The 13,061-nt window shown below is 46.9% G+C and overlaps 1 protein-coding gene across 1 annotated transcript in view; it reads right to left on the minus strand.

The window, feature by feature from the left end:
* LOC119405734 (tachykinin-like peptides receptor 86C) overlaps window positions 1-13,061 on the minus strand; it is a 114,193-nt gene that overhangs the window by 80,485 nt on the left and 20,647 nt on the right. The window contains exon 2 of the mRNA XM_037672573.1: window positions 562-777. Coding sequence (XP_037528501.1) covers window positions 562-777 — 216 coding nt within the window. The remainder of the gene's footprint in view (window positions 1-561; window positions 778-13,061) is intronic.

Genomic DNA, 13,061 nt, shown 5'->3' on the forward strand with positions numbered 1-13,061 from the left:
ATGGCGAAGCATGCACTAAGTCTCGCAAGGCTTGAAACAGTGAAGCTGGATGATTCTGAAGTCTAACAAAACAGCCAATTACCTAGAAACAACCTAACAACTAGCTAAAGCCCAGCAAGGACCTAGAAGTAACCTAGAAAACAACTAGCTAATAGCCTAGCAGCTACCTAGGAAGCAACCTAGCATCCCCTAGCTAAAAGTCTAGCAACTACCTAGACACAACGTAGCATCGCCTAGCTAAAGCCTAGCAACAATGTAGAAGCAACCTAGAAACAACCTAGCATCGCCTAGCTGAAGCCTAGCAACAACCTAGGAGCAACCTAGAAACAACGTAGCATCACCTAGCTAAAGCTTAGCAGCAACTTACAAGCAACCAGATTAGACTTCAGAATCGTCCAACTTCGCTGTTTCAAGCTTTGCGCGATCTAGTGCAAGCTTCGCCCCCCCCCCCCCCCTCCTTTTTTTTTGCATCACTCGTGTTGCCGCCGGCGCGGGACGCCAACACCGCAGGTCAATTCTCGCTTTTGATGAGGCGTCTAAGGCTTTCGCCTTAAAACTCACACATAGTCGGCGAAAGATCCGTGCAGGAGACCGTCCGGCCACACCAGCAAGCAGACGGTGCGCACGCTATGGTCTCCGTAGCGGTAAGACCGAGTGCGAGAGTAGAGCAGCGTGGGCAGCGACAGCAAAGCCGAGCCAGACCACACGGCGCACAACGTTACCACGGCTCGGCGACGCCGGGGACGTCCGCATAAAGGCCGCACGATGGCGAAGTACCTGCGCAGTACACAGTGCCCATCACAAACCACCACGCCAGAAAATGCACCCGCTAGTAATGCCTACATATCTCGAAAATATCGCGTTTATCGGCCCATCAAATGTGCTCAGTACACAAAAAAAAAACAACTCTATACCTGCGTGATTATACAAAACTGTACGTTCTTTAAATCACTGACTAATTACATAGTCAAAGTAGTGCGCCTAATCTGTCTGGAGTAAATACTGTGATTTTTAGAAACAGAGTGATAACGAACAAGACGTAAGCTGGAAAGATTTAGCGAGAGTAGTGAACCACTTTCTCAATTCATTGAATCATTTCAAATATCTGCGGACGCCTGCTTGCATTAAATGGACGAAATGTTTAGACACTAAGACTAAACATATTTATCGGTTTTTATTCAAACCTGAGTGCGTTTTCTCCACTGAATGCGCTTTGCTGTTATTCCTTCATAAATATTTGTAGGAGGACTCCTATTGGAACGACTCCAGATATAACTGAGGTAGCTATATGCAACAGCGGGCTCTAGCTACCTATAGCTACCAGTTATCGGGAACACCACTCGCTGCCGCTAAATGCTGAGTTCATTCGTATGATCAAATGAAGTAGTTTTTGGTGTTTTCGAAAGCTGTGTGTATAAATGATCATAATGTATGTTCAGTCAGCAATCAAAAACATTTTTCTTTAATCTTGAGTGCTTTGCTTGCCCCCAAACAACACTCGCAGGGTGAACCAAAGGTGAACTCACAGGGTCCCTCATGCATTCGCCTAAGACGACGCGAAAACGAAAGCCATCCGGTGTGACTATTTCACCATGCACTTTATATCGACATCCAGCGTTCACTAATCAACTCTCACTAATTAAATGTCACTAATGTCAATTTCACTAATTAGATTCCGCTAATTTATTTTCATAAATTGACGCAGTAGTAATTAAATTTGCATTGATTATCATTATATAATTAATTTTTCACCCTCACTAACTAACTCACTATTAACGCACTGTTTCCAATACTGCTCACTACTAACTTCATTTGCTTTATCATCATATTATGCCCATTCACGCTTTCATTCGTTTTTATGTGGCTTTCGCTTGCCTAGGCGTCAGGAAGGCGAGTCACCCGAACGCCGTCTTTTTTTTTTTTCTTTTCTTTAACCACGCGAATGTCGCAATGACGAAGGAAACGCGAAGTTCGCGCGCATGGAGCTGAGACGCGCGGGTGGCTCCAGGCTTGTTTTCCGTGTTGGCTTTCTTCGTACGCACGCCGGTGTTTCGAGACGCGAAGCTTTTCTTAAGACATATAAGGCTTTAGCCTTAATAATCACTGTTTATGTGTGCGCGCTTTCTTTAATACTTTGCTTTGAATGCATTTTTGTATAGAGCTTCATCTTACGATAACACGCACATTCGGCTTAAGACCTCAATGTTCAGGGGCGTAGCGTTGAAGGAGAACAGTGAGAACAATGACATTACTGTTTGAGCGTAAGATAAGCATCAAGCGTACAAATTTTACTTCTAGTTCTCTGTCACTTAGAAAATGATAGTGAGACAGCGACCACGTCTTATACGGTATGCTTATCGTCATCGTGGACCACTGTGCCTATTGATTTCGGCAACGCAAGCGGCACCACTCGCTAGTATAACTGTTAACAGCCTGCGTCGGTGTTGTGCCTCACTAAAGCAGCTGCACGGCGCAAATAGCCATTCCCGGTTTGGGAGCATGGTAGTCGTTTATAGATCTACTCAAATCCTTGCAGTGTAAGGCGCGACGACGACAACGGACGAAAGGGGGAGTGCACAAACACGGAGGCAGTCCGTGTGTGTGGGCTCTCCCTTTTCTCCGTTGTCGTCGTGCCTTACACTTCAAATATGCTGAACCAACACGCCCAGTCTGCCATTCTCATATTGAATTCCAAGATGGGATTTCTTGTAAAATCGTGAACTGGAAGAAATGGCCAAATAAAAATACCAAAGAGGTATGACAGCGGTCTGTATACGCAGGTGTGCCTGTCTCCGTCTTCTTTTCATCATGCTTTAATGGTGTTTTTTTTTTAGATTGCACGTGTTGCGGGTCACTTGCGTCTACAGCCTTGCGTGGTATCTGCGTGCATGTCGCTGAAAATTTGCTACACCGACAGAGAAGTTTGACAGCGATGCATACGGCTACGTTTACACGAACTGTGCGAGTGCGGGTCTAGCCAGAAATCGGGCTGACAGAGCCGTATATATATGCGCAGCCCCTATTGCATGACTTTTCTTGGCATCCCCTTTCGAAACACGCTGGTGGCAGGTAGTCACGTAGGAAGATTGTCGTGAGGTGTTATTTCATCTATTGCAATCTGGCATCAAGACTGTCTCTTTCGGATTCTTTCTTTCTTTTTATAGGCCTATGTTTCTGTAATATACTGCTGCAACGATTCTTGTTCTGTTAATCCCTTCCCTGCTTTCCTTCCGCCAATACTTTTATTGTCTGTAGCTTGCCTCAACCGCTGACTAGTTAATATTTCCATCCGCTTTGAATCCTAGAGCATCTGAGAGGTAGGCGCCTTCTGCAGGTCCTGCTGGGCAAATTTATCTGCATTCCATTACAATTTATGCCGTTGTTTCCGGACTTTTCCTGCAAGAGGCAGATACCTCATCCAGTGGCGAAAATTTGCTCCAGTATGATTTCGCCCTCAGGCAGCCAGCTCGGGCTTCAACTATCAAAGCGTTGCCCCGAGTATTCTCATGGAGTTTCTTTTTCTCGCGTTTTATTTTTTGCTGCGTTTGTAAGCCTCTGTGGCCTTTTTTTTTTCATCCTTAAGTCTTTATTGGGAAGTAGAGAAAAAGAGCACTCTTTCCTGCAACCGCAGCGGGAGCACGGCTCAGGGCCAATTTCCATCCTTCGCATGCAATTGGCCGCTACTGTTTCCGTTTAGAAAGCGGATGGATGGACTGATCCATGGTATGAACGTCCCCTTATAGCGGGCCCGTGACCTGTGGGCCACCGCGCTATTTTTAATGCTACCTAGGGCCTTGTGTGCCTTAATTAAATATATTTTCATAAAGAAAAAGCCAATACATGTTCACAGCTTTAGTTTCTGTGTTTTATGGTAACCTTAATTTTTATGCTACTTTAACGCGATAGCCTTAAAGCTCGTTTCGCAGAAATTCCGGCGTCGGCGTCGTTGGTTGTGGGCGAAGAACTGGCGTTGTCCGCGAGCGGAAATTTGAGACAGATGCAAATAAATAAATAAATAGCAAAATCTTCGGTCCGAGCGAGAATCGAACCCGGGCCTTCTGCGCGACAAGCAGGTGTTCTACCAGGGAGCTACACCAGAGCTTGGAAATGCTTCGTAAAAAAGCGCTTTAAGAACTTCATCTATTGGGACGAGTCTCCTTAACGCATGTAATATTGCGTGGCAGATTCATAGAATCGCACTATAGGCGTCAAAACATGTGAAGTGCGCAACGAGTGGGTGGTTTAAAGCTGCCCACCCATTACAAAGTGTGCAGTTGCGCAGATGCGCGTGGCACCTTACGGACGCATTGTGGGTACTTCGTCAATTTTCAAAAAGAGAAATTGAGGCGCAGTAGGCACTTCGCAACTGTATACTTGCTGTAGGCCTTCTGGGATAGTTTGAAACGGCCAATGTTACACCCAGAAATGTTCCTTTCCTTGCGGCATAGTTGCACGCTACCGCTGGATGGAAAAGTGTGCTTTTTCATCCAGCGGCAGTGGCTTGAAGGCAATGCGCACGGAGCCGATTACGCTGCCGCGTTTTACTATCGAAGGCAAAGCTCAAGCGTCCTCCAAGTCTTTGTTTTTCGTCTTTCGTCCCTACTTTTTCACCACCCAAACCATCTCTACTGTGGACATGTTCATCTTTCCCGTGCTGTCCGTAAAGGCCCGGGGCTTCACGCAGTCTAGTAGCCAAACATGCACCCGGGTGGATGTGTTTACATTCAATTAAACCATTCTCTGTCGTTTCCCTAGCTTCCCCGCAGCAAGTACTTATGTTAACTTTTCTGTGCCTTGCTCATAACTGCACTTTCTATAGTAACACTACCTCTCTTCAAAGAGTAAGACGCTTCCCTTTGAGTTATCGTAAAATGATTCCCTCCTGATTTTGCCTCTACCCTTTTCCTAGTTACTCAGAGAAGTCTTTTTTCTCCTTGCTGCTATTCGTTATCCTGATGGTGCGCTTAATGGTCTTTGTTATCTTACCGCTTACACAGCAGGCCACATACTTGTTGGCGAGACTCCTATAGCTATTTTTCTCCATTGCGAGTCAGTCCTCTTCGTTTACAAATATCTGAAAAATTTATCTGCTCACCTACGTTTTTTCATATTCCTTACTTTCTTTTCTAACCTAATTTTGCTCTGAGCTTCTCTTACCTCGAAAATTTTCCATCTCATGTCGCCATTTACAGCCTCATTTGTCGTCTTCTCGTGAGCGCCCAATGCGAGGCGGCCCATAGCCCTTTAATTCACGTCCAGTCCCAATTGCACCGCTGACTTCTGAATTTTGAAACGTAAGTCCTGGAACCGCAACACTTTTCCATAGACCTTTAATTACCTCGTACCCATTGTAACCCCACAACGCTCTGTGTTTCGTTATTGCAGCATTCCCCTTTCTCTTTGGTGCCCTGGCTTTTTCCGGTACTTCTGTGTATATATTCCCCTCATTTACCCGTGCCTCAAGATACCTATATTCTCTTGCGCTAGGTATTTCCTGGCTCTCTACTGATGCCGCCTGATCACTGCTATCATTGAATATCGCCCATCCGCATTTTGTCCCGCTATATATATGTAAGTCCTAGAGCTTCACCTTCCTGCCTGCATATATCATCCAGACGCTCTATTTGTATCCCCTCGCTTGTCAACAAACGACGCACATCGTCAACATAAAACAAACCTGGGAGCTTTTGCTCTCAAATCAATATTGATGTCGCTCCTCTCTAGCGCTATTGTGATCCTCGCCATGATCGAGCACACGCGAGTGCGCGGCAAATAGCCTCAAACCCCAATTCGACCGATACTCCGATGGCGCTGTCAAAAATAAAAGGGAAAGGGTGACGCTCTTCCACGAACTGGTATCACTCCCACCATTCGCCTGTTTTTACGACACGCTGAACGTATGACACAGATAACAGCTTGATACTGCAGAACCTTTTTATTCTATGTAGCTGTATCTTGATATTGTGTGTGAAAGACACACAAGTGATTGGAAAAGCGGTATTTGGAGTGGAGCTATAGACAGCACACTGCCACGCTGTGCGTGGCTTACCATTACACGCAGTAAGTAGCTAGGGCGCTGTGTTTTCGAAGTTTATTTTTCTTGAAATTCGGAGGGTTTTAGATGCGAAGCAGCTTTTGCTCGGCGCTGTGTCCGTCGTCGGTGGTGGCGTCCGCGTTACATTGCGCATGCGCCTACTCTCACTCCCACTCTCCTCCTTTACGCAGGTGTTCGGTCGCCTTCTCTCCTCTCCTCCCCCGCGCTGCAGCCGCGGCGCAGCCTCTCCTTCCACGTGATGCAACCGGGCCGCAGCCAAATACAGCCTGTAACCCACTCTCTCCTCTCCCTCCCCCATTTCATGTGTATATAAGCGCGTGCGCTCGGTCGGCTTCCGTCATTCTCGCTTCGCTCCCATTCAGATGAGTGGTAACGTCAACGTCGGCACCACTCGTTCACTCGGCGCTGACGGCAACGCACAAACACAACGTAATGATAACGCAAACACTAAATACAAACCTCACACACTAAGGGAAACGCCGAGTGAACGCAACGGAAACTTGGTGTGCGCCCCCAATGCTGCTTCGCATCCCCTTATGGTTCAATTGAGTGGGAGATTATGTAATTTTTTTCGGAGTTTATTTTTTTTTTTGTCGAAAATTCGGCGTTTATCGGAGTTTATTTCTCGAGAATCCCAAATTATCCGAAATTCGGAGTTTAATTTTGCATTATTTTCACTAATCCAATATCTCAGATGAAATGATATCTGATCGCAAAAAGATCAGAAGACACGAAGCGGTCAGTTGTGCGGAAGGTTTGAACGCAGAGATACTTGAATACAGAACACCTACGTTTGTGCGTATCACAACCTTAAAGCTTGTTGTAGTGAACGCAAGCATATATTACAAGGTCCGCATGTTCGATGTCGTCTGCCACGCCCCAGTGCCGCCAGGGGACCGTATACCAAGATGTTGCCTCGCGCTCCCGGTGGTCCTACATACGTTGACGTCTCTCGCTCCGTGCGCGACAAACCCTTCGTTACATGTGCGATGGCTGCAGTCTACGAGATACTGCTGACGTGAGGTAAAGTTTCTATCGGCCAAACCTGCCGATGTATCAATGATCGCTTAGAACATGCGCTTGTGATAAAGAACGGAACAGTGTCATATTGCCCCTTAAAATCGGAGTTAATCGGATAAATCCGAATTGTCAGAAATTTTACCGGCGAGTGTTTGCCGGATTTTTTCGGATTTATCCGAAAACACGGAGCCCTAGCAATAAGCCACCATTTCGTACGAGCACTAACGAGGCGGGAGTGCCAACGGTTAGCGGAACCGCGGCGCCTATAGTGAACTAGATAACGGCGCCCTTTCCACTTTGTTTCCCACAGTGGTCGCCGCCACGATAATGCATCATGAGTAATACCCATGTTACACAGGCAAAGCAAGCGCGGTTACGACCAACCACGGTTGACCGCGTTGAACCGCGGTTAGCGCCAACCAGGGTTCGCCGATGTTACACAGCGCGAAAGCATCCATCCGGACTTGCTTTGGCGTGAATTGGTCTGCGTCAGGCGGAACTTCGGCGTTTAACTCGGCTGTAATTGCCGCGTACACCTTTGCATCGCGTGACGTGCTCCGCAGATCACGCAAATGATTTTCCCACAACCTTATCAGGCTTTCCGTGGTCCGTGTCGTCCAGTTCGTTCCTTTTTCACGCGCGCTCGCCGGCATGCACTCATCGGTGGTGGGCGCCGCCATTTTCTCGGTTATCTGCCTAACCGAGGTTTCCAAGCTCGGTTTCTTAAAACCGCGGTTAGCGGCATAACCGCGGTTTCGTGTGCCGTGTAACATCAGCGAACCGCGGTTAACGTAACCGCGGTTAGCGTAACCGTGGTTAGGCTGCCTGTGTAACAAGGGTATAAGAGTGGTGACAACCCGAGTCCATTGCCGCTTGACGACGTAACGTTCCCATCCCTACTTGTTCATACCCATTCCACGCAGAGTGTACTTCTGTAGATCTCTACCAAAAGCTGCACTCATAGACTATGCCAGCGTCTTTCAATATATCCCATAAAGTGCCCTGATATACGCACCGTTTTAACTTCTAGATGTTTTAAATGCGAAGCATTTCTTAGCGAACCCTAGCCACTTTGAGCATTTCTATCTATCTATCTATCTATCTATCTATCTATCTATCTATCTATCTATCTATCTATCTATCTATCTAGCCGCCAACATCTCGGCGCTCTCGTGATCGGCTCCTTAGCTTGGTGTAGACCAAAATTGGCATGGGAGAGTAAGAGGGTTTGACGAATATGACTCCCTGGTCAGGATATGATTAACATGAAAATCCTGTCGCGTACGTCGTTAAACCCTTTTATCCAGACACGTATGGCACATACCCGTATACCACGGGCTACGGTAAGCGGGTATACGCCACAGGTGATTGACAGTTTATATCTTCCCAGAAATGGCGAGAACAGTCATTCATAATTTAAATGCGATAGCTTTAAGAAAAACCGACATCGGCAGGGTTGACCTGACGAATGCAAAGAATGAAAATCAGTATCCCAGCAGGAATCGAACGCAAGCATTCTGCGTGGCAATCAGGTATTCTGCTACAGAGCCACGCGGCGTCTTGAAACTGCTTTGGAAAAAGACTCTGTGCAGGCGTTATGTCGGCGCAACGTCACTTGCGGTTGCAGTGCTGGCTATCTAATTTTATAACAAAGCAATAAAAATTACATATGTACTCCTATCATCAAGGTGTCATGCCCGGCTAACGTCAATTGTGGTTCCAGTCTTGTCTCCGCTTTCATGGAAGCCTAATAAACATCACATTTGTATTCCTATGATTCAGCAAACTATATTCAAGCGTTGCTCGACCCCGGAGGAATACGCTAACGAAAGTTGCGTATGATATTCACATCATTGCACCGTAAAGTGCATTTCGTTTCCATAGTGCTTACGTCTGTGCTCTAAAATGAGTGCTGAAGTTATACGTCAGATCATAAGGCTGCGATGTGCACACAACTACTACGCTTACAAAAACAAGTAGATCCACCTCGTAACGCTTGGGTGAACGTAAAAAAATGCAGCATAGATACATACTCGTTGACTGCTTCGCATGAAACCCATTCGCACATGGTGTGTGATATGCCGAATTTTTATATACTCTGCGTAAAAACAAAAAGGCTATCGTCCAATCACCGGCCGATGCGAAATCGATTCTGTAGTTCGCCCAAAATACCATTATGTTCTCCCGATTTTTATTTTAATAGCTTGCATAGCCAACCCCCTGTGACACCGATGCGGTCTATTGGGTGAATGGCACCCTTCACTCCCTTGCCTTTTATAAATTACATTTATTTTCTCGCCAACTGTCCGCTATTCACCTCTCCTGTAAGCTTTTTTTCTACCGCTTTTGAAAGTGTTCATTTGCTGTTTCGTCCTAGCTCATTTAACAAGCTAATGGGAACCCCTTATATTCCCGTGGCTGTGCGCTTAGGAATTTTCTCCCTATGCTTTATTCCAGTTTAAATTCTGAAGTACTAGCTCTCCTCCCTTTGGGTTCTTCTTCATACTGTTTCTCTTCGGATAAGTCACACCATAGTCATATCAAAAGGTACAGCGGTTACTTTTGGGTTGTATATTAGCGCCTCGCCTCTTCCAATATGCTTTCTTTTTCATTTACAATGTGTTGTTGTATTGGGATAGACTTTCGTCCTAATGAGTTTATGTGGTGCCATAATGTCCGAGGCGCGGCCTTCTCCTTCTCGAGAACGTCTCGCACCCAACGATAACGTTCACGCTTAATCCTTATCTGAACGATCGATTTTTTCCTGTATATATTTAGTTCCCGTTTTCTATTTCGTCCTGCGGCCGCTGTGCCTTTTTTTTTTTTCCTGCTTGAGCTCCCGTGTTGCTGTGCGTCGTTTCCCAATCGCGTGACGAATTTCCTTGTTCCATCAGCTTTTTGGATTTATTGTTTGTTCCCAACACATTTTTTGTTCGGCTGTCTTTATTTCTCTTGTCAGCGGGCGCGCTGAGAACAGAACCACGTTGTGGTGTTGAAAGGGACCGAGTCGCTGATCAAGTCCGGACTGCGCATCCTTCACATTCAATCAGCCGCCTTTGTTTCTCTTTCTTTTTTAGGACACCTGGGTCGTTTATTTGCACTTACGGCGGTCCTACGCTTGATACTGCCAACTTTATGTTTTCCTCTATTCTGTGTCCACCCTTTTTTTAGCTACCGGTATTTGTGCACTCGAACCGCCCCATCGTTTTCATCAACGAAGCCCAACCCATATCACTTTGCACTGCCTCGCTTGTTTTCCCGCCCAATGCCAACAGGGCATTGCTCCTTGGCTAATTAAGCTATCTCTCAATGCGATCCTTTCTTGAGAGCACCGAGGACGGCCAAACTTCTCCACATTATAGCTACCGTGGCGTCCCTCAGGGCGGCGTACTCAGTCCTGCGCTGTTCAATCTTACACTGATTACCCTCCTTGAGCACCTGCCAAGCACAGTTAGGCTATCAATGTACGCGGATGATATCTGCATTTGGACGTCCTCCGTAACACGCCTACAGTTGCGTGCGAGAATTCAAAGAGCTGCCACTCAAACTGCCCATTACCTCTGTAACAGAGGCTTGGCAATTTCTTCCGAGAAGTTCGCCCTCGTGGCGTTCACACGCAAGCCTATGAATAACTACAGCGTAATAATCAATGGTCAATCTATACCATATATTCGATCACACAAGTTTCTTGGTGTCATAATTGACAGAGACGTATCATGGAGTCATCACGTATCGTACCTAAAGAAGCGGTTGATCGGTATCTGTCATCTGTTGAAGTTTTCAACGATCCAAGCAGAAACGTAGAATCCTGGGAGGCCTTATTACGCAGCCAAGAAGCCGAAGAACACCGTAAAGTCATCGGTCTCGCCCTGACCGCCGCCGAGTCCCAAGGGATTCCGGCCGACGGCTAGGGGGATGAACGGGAGCAGAGGCCAAAGCCTCCTCCCTCGTCATTCTCGACGGGTGTAAATAAATGTTATCTCTCTCTCTCTCTCTCTCTCGCAGGGAAGACTTGGGGAGTGTCCCCAAATGCCATGCTACAGCTGTACAGGGTACTTTTTCTCGGCTTCCTGCGGTACAACTTGCCTGCAGTAACCAACGCAAGCAAAACAAGCCTACGAACGTTACGAAGTGTTCAGGCCCAGGTACTCCGGATTTGCCTAGGCTTGCCTCTTAGTGCATCGACAGTGGCTTCTATAGCGATCGCCGGAGACCATCCCATCACGACACACATTGACGTTGAAACACTGAGGACCTCCTGAGTGTTTCAAGGCATCTGGCTCGGACTCCCCGCCACCACCTAGCCTCTTTACAAGCAGACAGACCAGGCACATCTTTTTGCCAAACGGTAACTGCGTATCGCGAGTCTTTACCAACATGCTTCATGCCCGCCGCGAGACCTTCGATAACTCCGTGGTGTCTGACTCAGCCCAACATCAGCGTAACAATACCTGGCATCCGGAAGAAAGCGGATATGTCGTCACCTGCCCTTAAACAGCTCGCTTTACTCCGGCTATATGAGAAGTACCAAGGCTATGTACACGTATACACCGACGGCTCCGTTTTTGAGCTCAACTGCACCTGTTGTGATACCGATCAAAGCCAAAACAATCAAAATTCAATACCTCCCACCTTACGACATCGACGGCAGCACAGAGCTCGCAGCGCTTCGTGTCGCATTACATTGTATTAGTGATGAGCGGGCACAAAAATGGACTATGTTCGGTGACTCCAAGGCGGCACTGCAGTCCCTTCTGTCACCTTTACGACGCGGCCCGCACGAACAACTTGTATTTGAGATTGCAGAAGAGACGCACCATTTAATTGAGAAACGTCACGAAGTAACTTTTCAATGGCTTCCGAGCCACTGTGGCATTATCGGCAATGAACGGGCCGATCAAGCTGCCCGTTCCGCCCATACTGAAGACAATCAAATATTGATACCGCTCTCTAGAACTGACGCTGCAAGGAAGCTCCGTGTGCTTGCTCGCCAACCTCCGCATAGGAATGGCCGACACCGCAGCTTGTGACCACTGCGGAAGTGATGAAACGATTCAACACATTCTGTGCTGCTGTCCGCGGTACTTCTCGCAGAGACGGTCGCTTTGCAACGCGCTTGATAAATTATACGACCGAACTCTTTTGGAAGAAAGAATCCTGCGCCACCGACAGGACTTAACGCCACAGAAGAAGGCTGTGCAGGCGCTAATGCGCTTTCTGCGTTCAACCGGTCTATCAGAACGGCTCTGATAGGAACATCCTGCATGTGTGTGCATGTGTGCATTTTTTTGTTTTGTTTTTATTTTATCTCACTCTCTCCCTGTCCCCTTTCCGACCCCTATTTCCCCACCCCTGTGCAGGGTAGCAGACCGGTTGTTACTACCAGGTTAACCTCCCTGCCTTTTCCTTTTCATCTATTTATCTCTCTCTCTCTCTCTCTCTCTCTCTCTCTCTCTCTCCAATCCAGACAAAACGTCCGAAAGAACAGAACTACGTTCATGAACATTAGCGTTGGTACCAATACTCCTCTCTGAATTCCACGCACCACCTCATATTTATCGTAGCCACAAAATGTTTTATGTTTCATCATTGCTGCATTTCGTTTTGCTTTTATTCTCGCATTATATTGATTGATGTAATGAGATTGGCTTGCTGTATAATTGATATCGCATCAATTCTCATTTCCTCATTAAGAATCCGACTATCTATTTCTCTGTGCTAAGATGGAGGCATGAACATTCCGCTTCGTTGCCACACATATCATATCCATATTTTGTGGACACATAACAGCCAGCGCCCCTGGCGGCACCGGCGCGAAGCTAGCGCGTTTCCAATGGAAGTGGCGAGTTTTTCACGAATAATTAAGTGTAGAGGGTGAATGTTAAAAAACGCAGACCACAGAGCGCTTCTGGGAACCTAAACGCACGAGAGGACTGCAGCGATCATGTTGCAGTAAGCTTCAATTTTGTTCCCAGAGCAGCTAAAG

Source organism: Rhipicephalus sanguineus, chromosome 1 (genome assembly GCF_013339695.2).
Source record: "Rhipicephalus sanguineus isolate Rsan-2018 chromosome 1, BIME_Rsan_1.4, whole genome shotgun sequence".
Lineage (NCBI taxonomy): Eukaryota > Metazoa > Arthropoda > Arachnida > Ixodida > Ixodidae > Rhipicephalus > Rhipicephalus sanguineus.